This window comes from Mastomys coucha, unplaced genomic scaffold (genome assembly GCF_008632895.1).
Source record: "Mastomys coucha isolate ucsf_1 unplaced genomic scaffold, UCSF_Mcou_1 pScaffold20, whole genome shotgun sequence".
In the NCBI taxonomy this organism is placed as follows: Eukaryota; Metazoa; Chordata; class Mammalia; order Rodentia; family Muridae; genus Mastomys; species Mastomys coucha.
Genome location: NW_022196903.1, coordinates 135,759,453 through 135,779,834, shown reverse-complemented (window position 1 = coordinate 135,779,834; position 20,382 = coordinate 135,759,453). Strand labels below are relative to the sequence as shown.

General features: G+C 38.6%; 1 protein-coding gene across 5 annotated transcripts in view; it reads left to right on the top strand.

The window, feature by feature from the left end:
* Positions 1-773: 773 nt before the first annotated feature.
* The window catches only part of LOC116099754 (solute carrier organic anion transporter family member 1A4), a 50,945-nt gene continuing 31,336 nt past the window's right edge, over positions 774-20,382 (top strand). The window contains exons 1-5 of one of the 5 annotated variants that reach the window (XM_031383788.1): positions 7,880-8,040; positions 9,037-9,132; positions 11,735-11,844; positions 17,200-17,341; positions 18,685-18,817. In XM_031383788.1, coding sequence (XP_031239648.1) covers positions 11,785-11,844; positions 17,200-17,341; positions 18,685-18,817 — 335 coding nt within the window. In that variant the 5' untranslated portion in view covers positions 7,880-8,040; positions 9,037-9,132; positions 11,735-11,784. Of the gene's footprint in view, positions 824-7,645; positions 7,665-7,879; positions 8,041-9,036; positions 9,133-11,734; positions 11,845-17,199; positions 17,342-18,684; positions 18,818-20,382 lie in introns of those variants that run through there. The other 4 variants (XM_031383790.1, XM_031383791.1, XM_031383792.1 and 1 more) reach the window with 4 other exon arrangements.

Genomic DNA, 20,382 nt, shown 5'->3' with positions numbered 1-20,382 from the left:
ATATATAGATAGAGAACTGAGTGGCCTATCTAAACACACAGATAGGTTGCAAGCAGATCTTTAAATTTGTGCTAATTTTAAAGATGTGTAGTTAAACAATTTTACTGCATCCAAATGAAAGATGAGGATGGTTTTCAAAAAAAAAATCTCTTTTTCTCTCTAAAATTGGCTGAATAATGGCAATTGCTACCCACTACCACTGAGCAATCCAATTCTCCCAATAACTTCTGAGACCTCGCAAGAACAAGTATAAGCTATTCATCTTCAGTTTCCTAACAACTACTATTGTGCTTAGAATTTAGTAGCTTAATAAATATTTGTGTAATAAGTGAATATAATCACTGCAAACAGGACTGTGCATTAGAAAGTCTAAAGCTGCCCGGTAAGACTTAGGTCAAAGAATGAGACTCACGTGTGGAAAACTGTCTTCTCCTGCAACTATCTCTTCGTTCTCTACACACAGTTGGTACAAGAAGTGACAGGATGGCATTAACAGCTGGCTCTGTTGTACATATATATGTTATACTTAAGTGGATTTTAGCATTGTCTCCTTTGGTTTCTGATTGGAAGGTGCTGACCAAAATAAAATCACTTGCTAGGAATCAAACAATTCATTGTATTTCCCCAAGTCCTTTCTTGGCAAGTCCTTCCTTGGCTTGGTATTGGCTGAAAGCATTTTAGCTGGAAGGCACCCAAGAGGCTGTCTCTCACAGTTAGAGGCAATTTGAGGATTCTGAAAATAAGTGCTTTTCATAGGAGTTTTGCTGCTCTGAATTTCTTTTAGTCTCAGCACGGGGAGGACCGTCTTCTAAAGCTTCTTCATGTATGTACTTTTCATTTGGCCATGGTAAAGCAAAGCCTTTGTCTCCTTAATTCAATAGTGCAGGGTAAATGAAATGAACAGCACGTATTTTCTGATATTGAGTGTGTGGATACTGAGTGTGAGTGAGCGTGTTTATTCACTTTGGACAGAGTTGTGTTCTCCTGTGACGGAGATGCTATTAAGGACCATCAACCAAAGGGGGCCAACTCCTGAGGGTTTCTGCTTAGTGAGTGCAGAGCGTCAGTTCTGCGAGGAAGTCACAGTGTCTAGAGCTTTCTAGGACACTCACCTACCTACTGAGAAACTGTACCCTGTATTCTCCAAAGAAGAGAGCAGATAGATGTTCCATCATATATTTTTAATAAATAAAACAAACAATGCAAAATGCTTTATATTTGTGGCCAGTACTTCTCTAGTGTATTTGTGGATGCTAAAGAGAGGAACACATTGCATTGCCGCCTGCTGACTGTTTAATTAAAAGTGCAATGCCCTGCTTTCACTAGCGCTCAGGGTTGATTTGTGTTTATCTGTGATACTGTGTGATCCTGAGAGCAGGAGTCATTGTTTAAACAACTCTTTGCTCACCAAGGACAATGTTCATGTGGCTGTCATACTCCGTCCACACTTCTCATGATTCACTGATGGGTTACACAGGCTTCGCTGAGTCAATGAAACTGATGATCCTCTGCCTTTTTTCTCTATAGAAATGTTTAAAATGCATCTAAAATATATAGTATTTTTCAGAGAAGAGGTTGGCACATTAGAAGAAAGTGGAGGTTAATTTACTAACATTAAACCCGTTTTCAAGTGTCTGGCTTTGTATGATTTATTTACAGTCAAAACTCTTGTTTGTAAAACTTCTCTGAGACAGCAAAACTGTTTTGAAAGGAATATTCAACGTGGTGATAGAAACTAAATCACCAAGTGATTGTTTAATACTCATGGAAAAAAATTACCCTGTAATCTTTTAGGGACTAGACCCATTTTCTCATGTCCAAAGAAGTGAAAATGGACATTTAGGATAGTTATATTTTAAGCTACAAAAGAAAATGAAGATTGCTTTGACATGGAGAGGAGCCGGTTCGCTCTTTCTTACTGAGCAGTAGGGTGACTAGCCTGGGCTCAGATGAAACAGCATAAAGGCTAATGAAAAGTTGCTGTATGGGTAACAAAATGAGGCAGGTGAGAAGAGTTGAGAATGTAAGATTTCAACTATATTCAAAGTAGATTTGAATCATGTCCTCTCTAATGGAAATATTCCCCTTTCTACCATTCTTCCCACAATAAGTATCAGCTTCTCACAGGATGTTAAGTGACTTGAAGTTTTATGTGGGAGCCTTAAGTCTGGGGGTTTCATTTAAGTGTGTGCTCAGGACTTCCAAGGTAGTCTCTCTAACTTTCATGCTTATATTATGAATTTTCAACCCTATTCACACAAGAAGTAAGTTGAACCTACATGGTTTAATTCAATCACAGTGTATGTTCATTTATTTGCTTATTCATTTATTTTTGTATAACAAATTTTAACTTTCCTAGAACAATATGTTCCTGGGCATCTGAGTCCAAGAAACTTGCTCTGGTGTTTGAGCAGTGAATGATTCAGCCTTTCATAGAACAGAAGCTTGTCTTGTTATTTTGTTGAATATTTGTGTTTCATGAAGTTAATGGCACATACTAAGTGTTCAGTAGGTATTTGTTGTGGTTGAAAGGCAGTAAGACAACCAGACTCATACAGAATATCTCAGAGCTCTGATAAATGTTTAAAATGATTTAGAAACTTAGAGCCATTCTGAATTGTCAAATAGACATTGTTTAGAGCATTTTCATTTATTAGTGCTGTGGACACTGCTGAGAAAATATATGGATATGTTAAAATAAAGTCTGTAGATTAATTATGAAATTAAAATACTTTGATGGTGATAAAATTATTTCAGTTTAAAGATACAAATAGATAAAGTTTAATGAGGCTGGAAGAGTTGAGTAGAGCTCGTTGCCTTTCTGCATTGCATATAAACACACGTACCAACAGGGTTGGACATGTTCACTTATTCATAACATGTAGATCATAAAGAACCACATTAGTTCTCTTTTTAGGTATCCAATCTTGTCCTAAACCCTACATTTTTAAACCTAGCATTGTTGGATTCATCCACAGATGGCAAACTTATTTGTTGTTTTTTACTTAGCTTGTTTTTAATGATTAAAATTCGGTGCCTCCCCAGGTTTCTTTGAAATAACAGTGTCTTGGAGTGTTTTTCTTTCGGAGACTCCAGGGAAGTTTTGGAATGCAAAGAACTCAGGAAGTAAGCCTGGTCACACAGACTTTGTTGGCTCAGTGAGGCAGAGATTTAGTACAAACACAATGAATGTCTTTGCATTCTTTTTTGCTGTATTTAATCACATTAATAGCTCAATATAGCATGAATTTGTTTTGGGTTTCCATGGATCAGAAGCTGAGCATATTTTCTTGGAACTTCTACTCATGATACTACAAAGCCTCAATGTTATCATAAGAGGACTGCATCCTTCTGTGACTTTATGGAGCCAGTAACAAATGGAAACTGTGATGGGCAGACATTCTTTTGTTAGGCTACGTTATACTGCACAGTAGTGGGATAGGTATGCTCACCATTCACAGTCTTCAAGGGGGAGCTCTTCCTATGGAATTGGAAGAAGTAAACTGCTTTAACTGTAGAGAAATTTGTGAGAGGGTCACATGGCCTGAGTCTCTCTGAGAACTAAGAAGTCTAAATGATAGTCACTATGAATGCCACAGATTCAGTACTACAAGAGCAAAGGAAAAAAAATCAATGTCTCTGGGTTCCTAAAAGCAGAAGCCTTTCAGTGAGTTCAAAGGGAATCTTTGGTGTCTCACATGCTTTAACTAAAGAAGAGAAAAGCTTTATTTTAACCACATTGTCACTAGCTTACATTCAGAGCCTAACAAGTTTCAAGGTTATCTTCAATATTTTCAAAGAATAAGTATAGTTATTTGTATTGGCTCATTAGAAGTTAAACAAGCCCAATCTTCTATGGAAGTATTTACAGTGACAGCCAAAATAAAAAGACTTCCATAAATAGAACATTCAGTATTTTGGTTAAATTGTTCATATTCAAGAGCCTCTCTCTCTCTCTCTCTCTCTCTCTCTCTCTCTCTCTCTCTCTCTCTCTCTCTCTCTCTGTGTGTGTGTGTGTGTGTGTGTGTGTGTGTGTGTGTGTGTGTGTGTGTGTAGATTTGGCTGTAAACTTATATATGTGTGCAGGTACACATGTATACATGTTTGCCAGTCTGGTTCAGTTCTGGCCTCTGGGTATATAGGCTGGACACAAAGCAGTGAAGCATAGTTGAGTTGGTAGATTCCATGGGATCATGGCTGACATTAGTGCTAGGAAAAAAATAGCCTTCTCACAGATGGTTTTCAGTGAGAAAGGTCTGCTGTGTTGGGGGTTACAGAGACTATTTAAACCTTGGGGAGAGGTTAGCAGTTTGGGGGTAAATGTCCATAATTGGCTGGTTCCAAGGTGCTGGGAATGCTTCACTTGCATGAAGAGGAATTTCAGGTGCTTGCTAGACATGATCTTATAGGGAGAGAGGAAGTTAAGCCTTTAATTTGTCCACCAGGCTATGTGATACTTCAAGAGTAGCTGAGTTTGGTGTTGAACAGTTTATGTTGCTGGGACATGCAAGCATAGAGCAAGAGGGGAACAGTCCTAACGCTTGCTGGTCTCAGGATGGGATTGTTCAGGGTTGGGACATGTCTTGGCCCCAATCTCAGTACAGACTGTCTTCCCCTGTTGTAAGGCTGGCTAACCCTACATCTCTCCTTGTTTGTTTTATAAAGGGGAGGTAGTGTTAAGTCATCAGTCTCTATGATGGGAATGGTTTAGTGTTGAATCAGAACCCAATTGACAGTGATTTTTGCAATGCTATTTATCTGTCATTTTAGAAATCGGATAAGGCAGGATGCCAGGTGAAGTAGGGCTCCAATGACCAGGATGGGGACAAGGAGATGTCTGTAGGGCTCCAATGACCAGGATGGGGACAACGAGATGCCTGTAGGGCTCCAATGACCAGGATGGGGACAATGAGATGCCTGTAGGGCTCCAATGACCAGGATGGGGACAATGAGATGCCTGGCGATTTTTTTGGAGATCTTTGAACATTTGTATGTTTTGTTTCACCAGCTCATATTCACAGACATAGAAACAGCATTCCTCCTCCAACATAATGCAAATCCCTCCTTGTTCTGCAGTCATTAAGCCCAGAGCTCTCCAGTTTTGGAGAAAAACGACTGGTCACTGGAGGGACTAAAGAATGCCCATGGTTGAACTCATGGCCTGTTCATGCTTATCCTGAAGTTATCCAGGTGTTGTGTCAGTTCCTTCTTTTCTGAAAACACACAAACTTTTAAACATAACATCGTAGATACATTTTTGTGTCAACACATGTATGGGATGTGAGGTGTGCACAACTTATTCTATGATTCTCTGCTTTATATTTGAGCAGGTGAAAGGAATCTGTCAACGTTATAAGTCTGTTGGGACTGCATGACTAGACCATCATATAAGTTTTCATCCATGCCATATGAAACAATGGCATATAATAATAAGATATTTGTCGGCTGCACAGAGGGTTTGTGTCTCAGCTGATCTCTTGAGTTGTTCCCATATAGAGGAAACAGCATTTATATAATATATGTTTTGTTCTTTTTCTGTTTCTTTCCTCTTGTCTACAGCCAAGATTTTCAGGAAGTCTTTCCTGACCAAATCTAATTTTTTATTAGCTTTGAAGCCACAGGTTTTTGCTTCCTTTTGAAACAAGAGAAAAACTTCCACATATTTCTTAACATGTCCTTAAGGTATATAAGCTGATTTAATTTATCAGTCCTTTCTGAAATCTAGTAAGTATTAGCAGCTGGGCTATCTTTCTCATTAATATTCAAGAAATTTTGAATTCAGTAAAGCATCCTTTATCTCACCTGCTTAGTGTAGCTGAGAAAAAGACCGATGCGTGACCTGCATAGAGAAGCATAGAGAGGTCTATTAAAGAGGCGAGAAAAGAGAGAAAAGACCGATGCTAGCCTGCGTGACCTGCGTAGAGAAGCATAGAGAGATCTATTAAAGAGGCGAGAAAAGAGAGAAAAGACCGATGCTAGCCTGCGTGACCTGCTTAGAGAAGCATAGAGAGGTCTATTAAAGAGGCGAGATTTTGGAGAAGAGTGATGTTTCTGAATGTCCTTTAAATTTAATACAAAAAACTCAGAAACTTTAGAAATTAAATACCTGAAATTGATTTCCCTTCCATGAAGAAAATACATCAGTTTGGAGTTTGCTAGCTACTAGGATGTGTCACAGGAAGCATTAGTTATTAGAAAAATTCCATACATTACAAGAGATGACATGATGTCACTATACAATGTTTATATCATACTCAGTAACATTGTCTGTGTAAAATAAACTTGCTCAAATAGTCTCAATTCTACTACATTAATTAAAGACTAAATAATAGAAACAAAATAAAGGAGGACAAAATATCTCTGTATTAGTGGTTGTACATATTCCATATTGAAATAACATGTTAGATATATTGGTAAATAAAAACTAAATGTACTAAAGTGACTTTTGTTAGCTTTTAATGTGGTTACTTGAAGACATAAAATTATACATAGTTTACATTTTATTTCTATTAAATGGTGCCTTTTAAGATCATAGACTTTAATTAGGTTGACTGATACCAGAAGCAAGCCTATTTATGAAGGCATGCCTACAGGGATTTTCTCAAGAGCAATATAAAATAGATTAGTATCTTGGCAGCCTCAATCAATCATAATTCTGCATTTTAATTAATTTAGCAATTATAGACTGCATTAAAAAAGGTAAAATGTGAGCTAGTTACATGAACCTTAGTAATTTTAGTTCCAAATGGTAAAATGCCATTTTTCTATTAACCAAAGAATATTGATCAAGTTAACATTAGTACTATTCAATCTTTTCTTAAAGAAAGACAGAAATCTATAGTTGTTGATATATAGAATTTCTACAGATCAATAATCAATAGTCTCTTTTACCTGGGAGAGTGGATTCAAGATGATTTTCTGTAGCTTACAGGGATTTTTAAGTATATTGACACCTACATTGTAGAGAAGGCAATAGATTCAAAGTTTGTGTTAAAGTAGTACCTTGGGAAATGGTTTTGAATTTACAGCATGAACATTCTTTAGTTTGACTGAAATCCATCAAAGAGGGGCTTTTTTAAATCTTCTAATGTTGTAAATCTTTTAAAAATGTTAAAGAAGTTTAAAAATTCCCCAGTTATGGTTTTGTAATATTAAAATAAAGTAGCTTTCAAGAGTAAAGACATAGCACATAACCATAAGTTTCAGGAGACAAAAGAATTGAAATACAATTGAGTCAATCTGTTTATGTCTCCTATAACTTATTTTTATTCAAAGTCAATTCTCTTTTAGCCTCAGCTGATACTTTTCTTCAACTACTTAAGTTCCAATCATCTTGTAAGTTTTGAGATATATAACTTAGCTTTTGACTGGTTAATCTGATAGTGGGTCATAGCTGTCTAGCAATATGTCCCATGAGGAAACATTGGCAATCAGTTATTTCTGCTATTGGGGTGGGGGTGGGAATTCAAAGGAGGCAACATGAAAATTCTAAGTTTTGGTCAAGTGATATTGTTCCAAGCTGTTCCAAGCTGTTCAAAGCTGCAGCTTTAGCAGCAAAACTCCACCCATCATTCTTAAAATTCAGGATTTGCTGCTCTGTGGCCCTTAGCTGAAAAGCTGCTAAGCAACAAGTTTGCTCAGTCTGGTCAGAGTTTAACTTGGCGGTGAGTATATGCTAGAGAAGAGCCCTTCTATTCCTCCACCATCCATGCCTGGTTCGGGGGAGGGGATCCTGGAGGCAAGGCACACCAACCATTGCCAGCCAATACCTTTTTATATTTTATTTTATTTTACTTTATCTTATTTTTTTGGTTTACCCCTAGAAAGTAGATCAAGAAAAGAAGAAAGGTGCAGGGGGAGGGTGTGGTTGGAGCCGGGGGTGTGGTCTTGCATGCTAGAGGTTGGGAAGTCTGTCTTCAGTCTTAAAGCTGGCTGAGGTGCACTCAGCTGCTGGGCTGAAATGCTGGCTGAAATTCTGGCGGAACTGTGGAAAACCTACCTGTTTAAACTGGTGATCTGATTTGGGGGAGTCCAGCCCTGGTAGGATGGGCATTAATTGGGAATGCCTGATATTCGAGAGTCTTGGCAGAGCCATGATTAGAGGGGAGTAGTGGAGCAAACTGGGAGATTAATTGGGATTTTCTCTGCTTTGGGATGGGGCTGGGAAACCAAAGGTTTATGTGGCATTTCCTACATTGATTGATTGATTGATTGATTGATTGATTGGCAGAGTTGTGAAAAGTGAAGCTTTGCTGGCTGGCCAGTGGAGAAAGGGAAGGGGAAAACCACACCTTGGGGATGTTGTTCATCTGCCTTTGTATTGGAGTCCTGCAGAGTGCAGGGCTTTTAGCTGAGGGAAGGGGAAGTTGATGGGGCTGAGGGGCCATGTGACATTTCGTGGTGACCTTCATTTGAGAGGATTTTAAGAAGGCCCATATTTTCCTAATCTGAGAGGTTTTTGCTTTGTTTTTGTTAGTTGTATGCATGTATGTATGTATGTATGTATGTGTGACTGTATGTATGTATGTATGTATGTATGTATGTATGTGATCCCATGATAGCAATGGAAAGGAAACTACTGTTCCAAAGAACATTCCTGCAGCCTGAGAGCAGTTAGGGGATTCTCCAACAGCTGCAAGATATCAGCCTGCTTGCAAATTTTAAAAGTTTCAGCTACCACCCTGTGTGGTATTTATTGGCCACTGTGTTGCCATTTTTGACTTTGTTTCTTTTGGTTTGGTTGTTTTTTGTTTTCTTTTGTTTTGTTTTGTTTTGTTTTGAGAAAAAAATTACAGGAAATTTTTGATGTCAGGGTTTAGGCCAGAGGTTTAGGGACCTTCACCCAATACTAGAGAATGCCTTGGCCAGAAAGCTTCTCTTGGCCTTTCAGTGTTTCTGAACCAAATATGATAGTATAAACCAAAAACAAAGCAGGAAAAGATAATACCAGCCCTCAAGGAGACTTGGGATTTTGAGCGGATGCCAAAGTCAGAGGAGGGAAGGGATGTCCTTCACCTTTTCCTGCTCAAACAATAGGTCCTGTTGAACCCATGAGGGGAGCAGCTGCTGCTTTGGATTCTGCTCTGGCCTAGGAGTAGTCAGGCTGTGATTGAAGGCATGAAGCATGGTTAGGTGAGTGGGTCCCTCAGGATCTCAGTGGGCATGAGTGCCAGGGGATAAGGGTAGGGGATAGCCTTCTCAGAGACTGCTTTCAGAGAAACAGATCATCTTTATTGGGGGTAAAAAGATCTATATAGACCTTGAAGAGTAGTTAGGGATGGGTTGAATACACATTATCGGCTGGTGGCAAGGTGCTGGGAATGCTTTACTGGTATGAATGGGAATTCCAGGTGCTTGCTGGAAATGTCCTTACAGGAAGAGAGGGAGTTAAACTATCATCTGGCCACCAGACTATGTGACTACATCAAAGATACAGAGGTGGGGGTTGTACAGGCTGCATGCGCCTGGAGATGCAGGCCCAGAGAAGGAAGGAAGAGTCCTAACTCCTGCTAGTCTTGGGATAATATTTTCAGGGTTTGGACATATCTCAGCACAGAAGTCATGCAGGGTAGACTGTGGCATGTAACTGAACTTCCTGGAGATGGCCCACCATTTTACATGGTTGTGACGGCTGTGCTCTGTGAGGCAAAGACCCCAGGGCCGTCATCCCAGAACTGATCCTGGTATGCTTCCCATGCTCCCTCAAATATCTGACATGGCCTAGTTTGTTTCCTGGGTTTATACCCACTCTGTTGGGTAGATTTCCTGCAGAATCAGTATGAAGATAAACTTTCATGTAATAATGCTATTTAGACAAATTGATGATTTCAAAATTTCTGATAAGAATCTTATAGAATTACTGATTTGATTCAAGTAATGGTAAGCCCCCTGGGGGGAAAACTGCAAGTAGACTTCCATGTCATGAGATAATTCTAAGAAAATAGGCTTGGAACAAATTTATGATCAGGAAACAGTCCTTCTAGGTTTAGAATGAGGCCACTAATCCCAATAACTGAAGGTCATAAGCTCAGAATGGGCAATTTATTATGGGCACAAGGATAGAAAGTAAATGATTGACTATTTTGTTTATACAAGACTTCCAAAAAAAATTAGATACCAGGCAGATGACCTCTGTCTTGACAAAACCTCCCTAACGTGTGACATTAAAATCTATTGCTCTAGGAAGGGAAACTAGGAAAGTGGATATCATTTGAGAGGTAAATAAAGAAAATATCTAATAAAAAAAACTATTGCTCTAAACTTATAATGAACTTGTGGAGCTAGAAAATAGTTAAGGAATGTTAAGTCAGATATGTCTTAACATAAAGACATGTAAACAATTCTGCTGTAATTTCTTAAACTTTATTGACTTATAGCATGAGCCACTGCTTTAAAATTGCTGTGAACTTATGGAATATAAAATTGCTTAGAAAACCATGTCATCAATTACCCTGCTGTAATGATTTTACCTGTCTTTATTATAATCACCTTTACGGCTATGAGGTAATTTATGTAGATAGAGAACTTCTGTATGAGAGGGTACAAACACTGAGAACAGATGTAAAGTGGTGAAGAAGCTCTTCTCTGCTTGCTTCTTCCAGTGTGAATGTGTGCCCCTGACTTTCTCTCTTTCTTTCCCTTTCTCTCTGGCTCATGAAGAGTTGATGAGCTTCCAGCCTGCCTGTCCAGAAATCAGCCCCTGAGTTAGAGTAAAGAGCCCAAAGTTTATTTTCCTATTCCCCTGCTACTATCAGCAAGACTCAATTGCCAGAAGCCACCAGTTCTGGCCCCCAGAATAAATAAAAGAGCATTAATTGTCAGAAGCTATCAGCTCTGGCCCCACAATAGCAAGAGAGAATGAATTGACGAAAGCCATCAGCTTTTGGCCCTGCCAGCTCTGTATCCCACTTCAGGACCTGGGTATCAAGGTTGATCCTTGACACTCAAACCATTCTTGCTAAGGGACTGTCACTCCAAGTCAAGCGGCTCTCTTGCCCCATACATGTGCATATTATGGAGGTCTGAAGGCAAGACCATAACAGGTTGGCACACTGCTATGGTTCTGCTGTCTGGGTCCTCCCAGTGTTGAGGTTATAAGCCATTACAGAAAAGCCCAGGTTTTTCCTTGCTTACTAAGAATTCAAACTAAGATCCTCAATAACTTTTTAGCCACTGATCTACCTGTGCTAGACAGTTCTATACCAACTCTACATAGGCTAGAGTCATTTGTGAAGAGGAAACCTCAATTAAGAAAGTGTTCCAATGAGATTGACTAAGGATCCACCCTGTAGTGCATTGACTTGATTGATGTTGGATGTGGAAGGGCCTAGAGCACTGTGGACTAGGTAAACCCTAGGCAGGAAGTTTTGTGTTGTGTAAGTAAGCAGGCTGATATTGTCTTAAGAGTCCAAACAGGAAGCAAGGTTCCTCTGTGGCTTCCCATTGGCTGTTACATCAAGGTTGCTGCCCTGACTTCCTGCCCTGACTTCCCTCAGTGATGACCTGAGATATAGAACTGTAACCTAGCATAAACTCTCTTCCTTCTTACTTGCTTATGGTTCTGGTATTTCATTATAACAACAGAAACTCTGAATAAAACATCCTTGCCCTAAAAGAGTTTGAGTTTGTCATTTTTATTTTGTTTTTTATTTTGTTTTGTTTTGTTTTTAAGAGTGACTTATTACAGTTCAGTAAATAATTTAATTAATAACTGTTTGCTTTCTTGGAAAAACAGAAGTAAGACTTTTTAAAGAATAGACATCTCGAAACAATCAGAAGAACAGCATGGGAAAATCTGAGAAAAGGGCTGCGACCAGTGGGGTCCAATGCCTTGCCAAGATCAAGGTATGGATCATTTCTGTGTATGCATGTATATACTCATGGAAGTCTTTTCAAACAATCATTGAAAGTGCTTGTAATCTTACTCGGTTTGAATGAAATTTTCCAACACAAAAGTCATTTACCAAATATGTTGTTAATTTCTTCCCTTAAAGAGGTTGATTTTCTATTTACAGATATTTAGTCATGATTATTCACCAAAGAAAATGTATCAAAATGTTTTAGAGCAGGGGTTTCCAACATGCAGTGCATGACTCTTTGGAGGTGTCAAGTGACCATTTCAATAGGTTCACTTAAAACTAGCCAAACCCATGAATATTTATATTATAGTTTATGACATTATCAAAATTACAATTATGAAGTAGTAACGAAAATAATTTTATGGTTGGGGTCAACACAAAACGAGGAACTAAATTTAAAGTCATGAGCATTAAGGAGGTTGAGAACCACTGATTTAGAGGGTCTTAAAGGAGGGTGGGGTAAAAAGTGTTAGATTGTATGATGCTGTGGTGGAATTTAGCATGAGGTCAGAGGTCAATCTAGTGCTCAGCCTTCAGGGGTTCCTGACATCAAATCAGGGGCCATGGCTAGGAAACAGTTTCCTAACAGAGTATTCTGTTGATTAATATGTAACGATGGCTTTTTGACCCAGACAAATATTTTCTTCAAGCGTTGGCAATATAATAGTTACTATTTATAAGAACACAAATCATTCTATTAGCTTCTTTAGTGGTTTTCAGTATTTTAGATACAACTATTGTTCTTATAGCTCCAAAGGAATGTTTACATCACCAAATATGAACTCACATTAACCCAGGAAATTTGAGCACTAGCCAGTTTCTCCAGAGTTCTCATCATTCTTCTCTAAGCTTCTGCCACCTACGTCATCCTATCAAATGCTCATTTTATCTTTATTCACATGTAGTAGAAATCATGTATTAATATAAAAGATGCTTCAGGCTTAGCCCCTGGAAAGTAATTGCCTTTAATGATGTACAAATTATAAGAACCCAAAGCCCTTCGAGATGGCCTTCAGTTCTCACATTCATCTGAGGAGCGGATTCCCTGGCTGCTACCCCTCCCAGATGCTTACTGCATGTGCCATTCTACAGTCCATGCAACCTGTTCATTCTTCAGTGGTTTTCATCTAAAAAGGGTAATGGTAGCACTAGGTTTTCAGATTAAAAAAATCATTCTGAGACTTCCTCACTTCCTCTTCTCTCACATCTCTCCATGTCTCTCACTGTTTCTCTCTCTCTCTCTCTCTCTCTCTCTCTCTCTCTCTCTGTGTGTGTGTGTGTGTGTGTGCGTGTGTCTGTGTGCGTGTGTCTGTGTGTCTGTGTCTGTGTATGATCACCCTTCTGGAATATCTAGTCCTAGTGGACTAACTTCAGGTGCTCACACATGCCGAGCAACTCCTCTGTCCCTAATCTATAACTATTCCTCCACCGTTACGATGTTTTAATTTCTCTAAATTTGTATATTATTTTATGTATATGGGTTTTTTTGCCCTTAGGTATGTTGAAGGACCAGTTGTGTGTCTGATATCCTTGGAGACCAGAAGAAAATGTTGGGTCCTCTGGAACTGTAGATACAAGTGATTTTAAAACACCATGTGGGTGCTGGGAAATTAACCCAGCTCCTCAACAAAAGCAGCCAGTGTTCTTCACTACTGAGCTGCTACCCCAGCTTCAAAGTTAGGATAATGTTGAGTATTGTAATTATTAGTTACCAGTATTAATAGCATTTGTAGAGAAACATCATGAGGTATCATTATAAATACTTCTCAAGTTTGCCTTTGGTTACCATCTAAGTTATGGTTTCTATTGCCATAAAGAGACACTCATGATGCCTGCCAATCTGCATGTAGCACTCTGCGCTTCTTTTCTAGAACCAGGTCTGCCCATAGGCCACCATGCTTCCTACCATGATAATAGCGAACTAAACTGCTTAACCTGTAAACCATCCAAAATTAAGTGAGGCAACGTGGTCCTAGCTCTAGCTTCTGAGACTTCAAAGTCTATTCCTAGTGACATACTTCAACCAATAAGACCAAGAAGCTGCAGCAATTCCACACTTCCGACTAGTGTCACTCCTTGGTGGCCACACATTCAAATCTAGGAGCTTATGAAAGTGATGTCTGCTCAAACCACCACAGTTACTTTACGTGGGGGTTCAGCAACAGTATATATTTGTGTAAATAGTATGGGGAAATGTTAAAACCATGAGTTTTCAAGAAAAAATAAGATTGTTTAAAAATAATTAGAAACCTGTCCTCTGAATTTAGAAACATCTAGACTATTAGAATGGTCAAAAGGTCCATACTGAAGCTCTTGATTCTTCAGTTTAGAAATATAATCATTAAGAAAAGTCTCCCTTTGGGGGGAACATCTCTAGGATGTGCCAGAGACCTGGGATGGGGGAGGCTCCAAGGAATCTATGAGGGTGACTCTAGCTGAGACTCCTCGCTGTAAGGGACATACAGCTTAAAGTGGCCACCTCCTGTAGCCAGGTAGGATTCCTAGTGGAGGGATAAGGACACCAACCAACCAATGAAACCTACCCAAAATTTGTCCTACCAGCAAGAAATGCAGGTACAAATATGGAGCAGGGAATAAGAGAATGGCCAGCCAATGACTGGCCCAAATTGAGACTCATCCTCTAGAAAAGAAACAATCCCTGACACTATTAATGATACTCTGTTATGTTTGCAGACAGGAGCCTAGCATAACTTCTTCTGAGAGGCTCCACCCAACAGCTGACTGAGACAGACACCAGAGACCCATAGTCATCAATTAGATTCAGCTCCCGGAGTTTTGTGAAAAATTTGGGGAATGAATATGGGATCAGGATGTGATAGGAACTTCACAAGAAGACCAACAGAATCAAATAATGTGGATCCTTGGGGGCTCCTAGAAACTGAACCACCAATAATATAGCAACCATAGGCTGGACCTGTACTTAGGTAGCAGATGTACAGCTTGGTCTTCACATGCGTTCTCCAACAAGTGGATCATGGGCTGTCCATGCTTCTGTTGCCTACGTGTGGATCCAGTTCCCTTACCTGGGCTGCCTTGTCTAGCATCAAGTGGGAGATGATATGCCTAGTCCTGCAATGACTTCATGTACCAGACTAGGAGGCCTCCCCCTTCTCAGAGAAGAAGGGCAGCAGGAGGCAGAGAGGGGCCGTATGAGTGGAGGAATGGGAGGAGAGCACATTGGATCTGGATGTAACATGAATAAATAACTTAAATAATGGGAGAGAAAGAAATGAAGTAAAAAAGAAAGAAAGGAGGTAAGGAAGAAAGGATGGAAGAAAGAAAGGAAGAAAGAAAAAGAAAGAAAGAAAGAAAGAATGAAAGAAAGAAAGAGAGAGATAGAAAGAGAGAGGAAGGAAAGAAGGAAGGAAAGAAGGAAGGAAGGAAGGAGGGAAGGAAGGAAGGAAGGAAGGAAGGGAGAAAGAGAAAGAGAAAGAGAAAGAGAAAGAGAAAGAGAAAGAGAAAGAGAAAGAGAAAGAGAAAGAGAAAGGGAAAGGGAAAGAGAAAGAGAAAGAGAAAGAGAGAAAGAAAGACAAAGCAAGTCTTCCAGGACAGGGGCAATCATGGCCTTTAAGGGCTCAGCCATGCACACACTGGTGACCTCACCAAGGACCAATGCTAGTTAGTTGTAATCTAGTGACTACACAGATAGTCCAGCTTAAGCTACCTCATGAAAACCAACCCAAAACTCATAAACTTTAAAAAAGCACTGCTAGCAATTTGGGTATTGATAGGAAAGACAGGAGAAAAAGAGAGAAAGAATAATCCAAATATATCATCTATCTATGAAATTACCAAAAAGTAAATTTTATCATTAAAACTCTTAAAGAAAAGGAAGAACAACTTCTAAAGGGGGCTGGGAAGACACCTTCATCAACAAAGTACTTGCTTAGGAAGCAGGAGAGCCTTCTTCAGTCCTCAAAGCCTACATAAAAGCTAGGCATGGTGGCATATGAGTACAATTTCAGCATGGAGACATAGAGTCAGGCAGATACTCAGGGCTCACTGATAAGCCAGCATTGCCTCCTGGGTGAGTTACAGGCAAATGAGAGTGCCTATTTAAAATGGAAAATAATATAATTCTTGAGTAATTACACTTGAAGTTGTCTTCTAGTCTCCCCATGAACATATACATACATGAACTAATTCTACACACACACACATATATATATATATATATGCAAATACACATAAAGAAATGATGAAGGAAAAAAAGAATAAAATAAAACTCCCTTAGAAAGCAGGAGAAGACTGCTTTAAAAGATGTTGCTTTAGTCTCTAGAGTGCTGAGTTTAAAAGTCAGTAGTATTAACTTTATAAATACCGATGTTATGTAGTAGTAGACCTTAATATGTATATCTACAGGTTTATTTTGTTTCTGCAGACCCAAATACTTCTGAGAAATACCAGTGGGCTCACTAACTATTTATCTTTCTTCATCAAAACATAAAAAAGAATAAATTGTGCCAATTCTGTTTTTTTTCTTTCAATTTGTTAGACCTCACTTTTAAATATAAGATCTGAAATATAAAACTCATGAGAAAGTTATCAATCCTCAGTCACATCGTCTGACAGATTCACTCTGGGGACAGAGAACATCTCTGAAAATCGCATTTGGAATTAGAAGATAAACATCTACACTGTATGACCTGCATGTTCTCATTCCCCAACTCTTATTTTTTTCTGCATATGTTTCTGCTAAGCATTATCCAAATTAATTGGTGGCTGTGACAATAAATTCACAAACAGAAAATACTAATCTAACAAATTATAAATTAAACAAATAGCCACCCTTTACCCTGCATCTAAGGGACCCCCAAAATGTCCTGCCTTGGATTTATATGCCATGAATGCCACTTGGACTGCTGATATAAAGTGTTACAAAAAAATATCGTGTGAGGAAGAAACACAATAGGCTTGCTGCACACACAAGGCCTTGGTGTGAGTCTGTGTTCTCTTCCTTCCCTTCCTTAACAGGACAACACTTTTCCTGCAGATAACAATATAGTGTTGAAGCCCCATCAATATTTGTTTCTTATATAGAACAACTCTTTATCTTTCTGTATCAAGGAGGTACACTGATAAATGAGCAAAGCCATACCTTTCAACAACACAACTGCTAACGGGCGATTCTACCTGCATGTCCAGAGCAAGGACAGCATAGCAGAGGAGAGATTGCACTTTAAAGTTTCTTGCATGTTCAAGGGCTCTCTATGTTGGATACAATCGTCAGCCTCAGGTGGTGCTTTTTGTCCAGTAGATGACAGATACATACATAATCAGAAAACAAATTTCTCACTTTTTCTTAAACATTTCTTCCTAGGTGTTTCTCTTGGCATTAACATGCGCATATGTATCCAAATCTCTATCAGGAACTTACATGAATTCCATGCTCACGCAAATAGAGAGACAATTCGGTATCCCCACATCTGTAGTTGGGCTTATCAATGGGGGCTTTGAGATAGGTAAGTTATTTTATGTTTATGTATTTTTATATGTTGATGTTTTCTCCTTAGTTTCTACATTAGATCATTTAATCTGACTGAGATTCATGCTTTCTGAAATTGATTCATAGCCTGGTTTGCTGTGAAGAACCCACTCATTTAATAATGATTGCCACATTCTCTGACAGTATCTTTTTCCCCCTGAGGAATACAGCAGATTTAGAGTATTAATATCTAATTCAAAGATAAAGTAAGGAATTTGTGGCCAATATAGAAGGTGGCTGTGGGAACCTGGGGGAATTTATGTTCCCAAGGAGAGAGCAAATGGTTCTCTTCCACACCTGTGATTGTGAGGTTGATAGCTCTCCATTCCTAGTCACTAGGGAAGATGGGGAGTCTTTCCCGTGTTTGTCAGACACAATTCTTAAGAGTGGATGAACTCTAAATCCTCATTTGGGGTCATAAACTGGCATATGAGAGTACAAAGTGTGAAAGAGGGAAAGAGTCCCTCTATAAACCAAGTGACATGGAGCCCTTGGTGCCTCTTGTCTCAAGTTTCTTCATAGTTTTACCTTTTTCCAGGTAAAATTGACTTTAATGTATTCAAATCAAAATAGTAAAGAAAGACCTCACTATGTTGCCAGGCTGGTCCTGAACTACTCACTCTGTAGTCCAGACTGACTTGAACTCACTCTGTAGTCCAGACTGACTTTGATCTTGCGGTCCTCTTCTCCTGGCCTTCTAGAATCTGTGGACAAAGGGTTTGTGCTACCAGGTCTCACTTGTTCTTTCAACTCTCAGAGATTTAATAAAAATATCCTTTTTTAAAATGAAACTTTCTATTATACCACAGAGATGAATTATTGGTTTGGCTTTTTGACTCCCACAATCTAGATCTAAGTTGGATTTTAAGTCATAGTTGGAGCATCAGGACTCTGAACAGTATTATCTGGTCTAATGAAAGAAGCGGCAACAGAAGCAGGAATCCAGCTAGGCCATGTTGAGCAATAAATGTGTTTTTAAATAGTATGTTTAAAAACATGAACCCATTTGAATCTGGATTGAGCAGTCCTGAGAGGAGAGATCAGAAGTGACATGCAGGCCTACATCTGCTTTTGTATCAAATCACAGGGCGACAGAATAGTGAATAGAGACTTTAATATACTCCAGAATGGTAGAGTTCCTTCGGTCAGAATACCAATTTCCTTACACAATAAAAATATTTATAAAATATCCTAAGCACCCATTCCGGTTTTCTTCGTGTGGTGGTGAAACAATGAACCCTAGAGTCTAAATGCTAGAGAGGCTGTTGACGGAGAATTGCTAATACTTTACTAAAACAAGCATTCTCATTCCCCTTTCAGGAAACCTTGTGTTGATTATATTCGTGAGTTATTTTGGAACAAAACTGCACAGACCTATCATGATTGGTGTAGGATGTGCAGCTATGGGCCTAGGGTGTTTCTTTATATCACTACCACATTTCCTCATGGGCAGGTGAGTATTCTAGTCCTTGATGATATTCTAAGTTCAACTTTCACCTACAGGAAATGAGGCTCAGAAGTTCCTCTTGGGGAGGAACAGTGCTACTCCAAAATTCAAAAGTCTAATATAGAAATTAAAGTCTTTAGTCTGCAGTATGATTTATGGATCTTGTGGCCTCGGGTCCATTTAAGGTACCAACTAGTCTATTTGTAAAGTGGGGACTTGAGGCAACTCTTTCAAGAAGTTGAAACACATGAACAAATTCTTAGAATCTGCTAATGTACGTGCTGAGTCCTTCCTGAGGACTATTTAGATATGTGGGTTACAAGATGTCTACAGTATGACATAATCATGGGTCACCAAAAAATATAACAATATAAAGGATGATTATTTTTATGTTTACTAAAGTAACTTACACAGAAAATTGTCAAATTGGAATTATGTTGAATTATTTCTTGCCTCATTTCCTGATTTCCAGGGACAGTTTTCAGTTTTTTTCTTTTGTTTGCCTGAGTGTCTTGTTAGTTTTTAATACTTTACTGTTAAATGATATAAAAAGTTACTATTTACATTGACATAATTAAAAATATTTCCTACTGTAGGACCGTGCTATTTTTGCTGTAGAACTCGTTTTTTTAAAATTGTATTTAGTACTTAGCTTATTGTTTTCTATTTGATTGGCTTTGTTTGTATCTTTGAATATTGGACAAGTCCATACCAGCTGGCAGAGTGACCATCTCTCAACACATAGAGATTTTCATAGAGATGCCTCTTGTTGTTGTTTCCTAAACCCCTCCTGTTTCTGAGCTACAAACTTATAGGTTAGCTCAGTGCCATCTCCTTGGAATTTTTCATCATGATTTTCCTCATGAAATTTTTTTTCTTTTTTCCATCATCCACTTCTCCCAGCCTCCCTTTCTTCATTCTTTATTTCCCTCCTTTTAAGATCTTTTATCTATTTTACATTGTGTTTTATTTGCATATATGTATATATGCATATATGTATATGTTACATATATACCACATATATACATATATATGGTATGTGTCTTGTACACACAGAGATGAGAAGAGGGTGTTGGGCCCCTAAAACTAGAGTTAACAGATGGTTGCTGGCTAACATGTGGGTGCTAGAAAATGAACCAAGGTCCACTTCAGGAGCCCTTAGCCACTGAACCATTTCTGTAGTCCCATTTTTATTAATTTTTAAAACACATTATCTTACAATGTAGCCCAGGCTTGCCTGAAATTTATTATGTAGCTCAGGTTTACCACAAACTCTTGCTGAAACCCTTGCTTCAGAATTCCAAGAGTTGCTATTCCAGGGATGAGTTGTAACAATTACCCTGCTTTGCCTCTTTCTTGCTCTTAACTATTCACTGGAGGAACATCTTAACCTGTGTTTTGCTGTTTACTCTCCCATACTTCATTTTGTGTAAAAAAAAAAAATTCCTTACATTGTTTAAAGATTTTGTTGCAAAGTTTGTGGATTTTGGAATCAGAATTAGTATTCTAATTCCTGTGCCTGTTTTTTGTTTTTGTTTTTGGGTTTTTTGTTTTTGTTTTTGTTTTTTGTT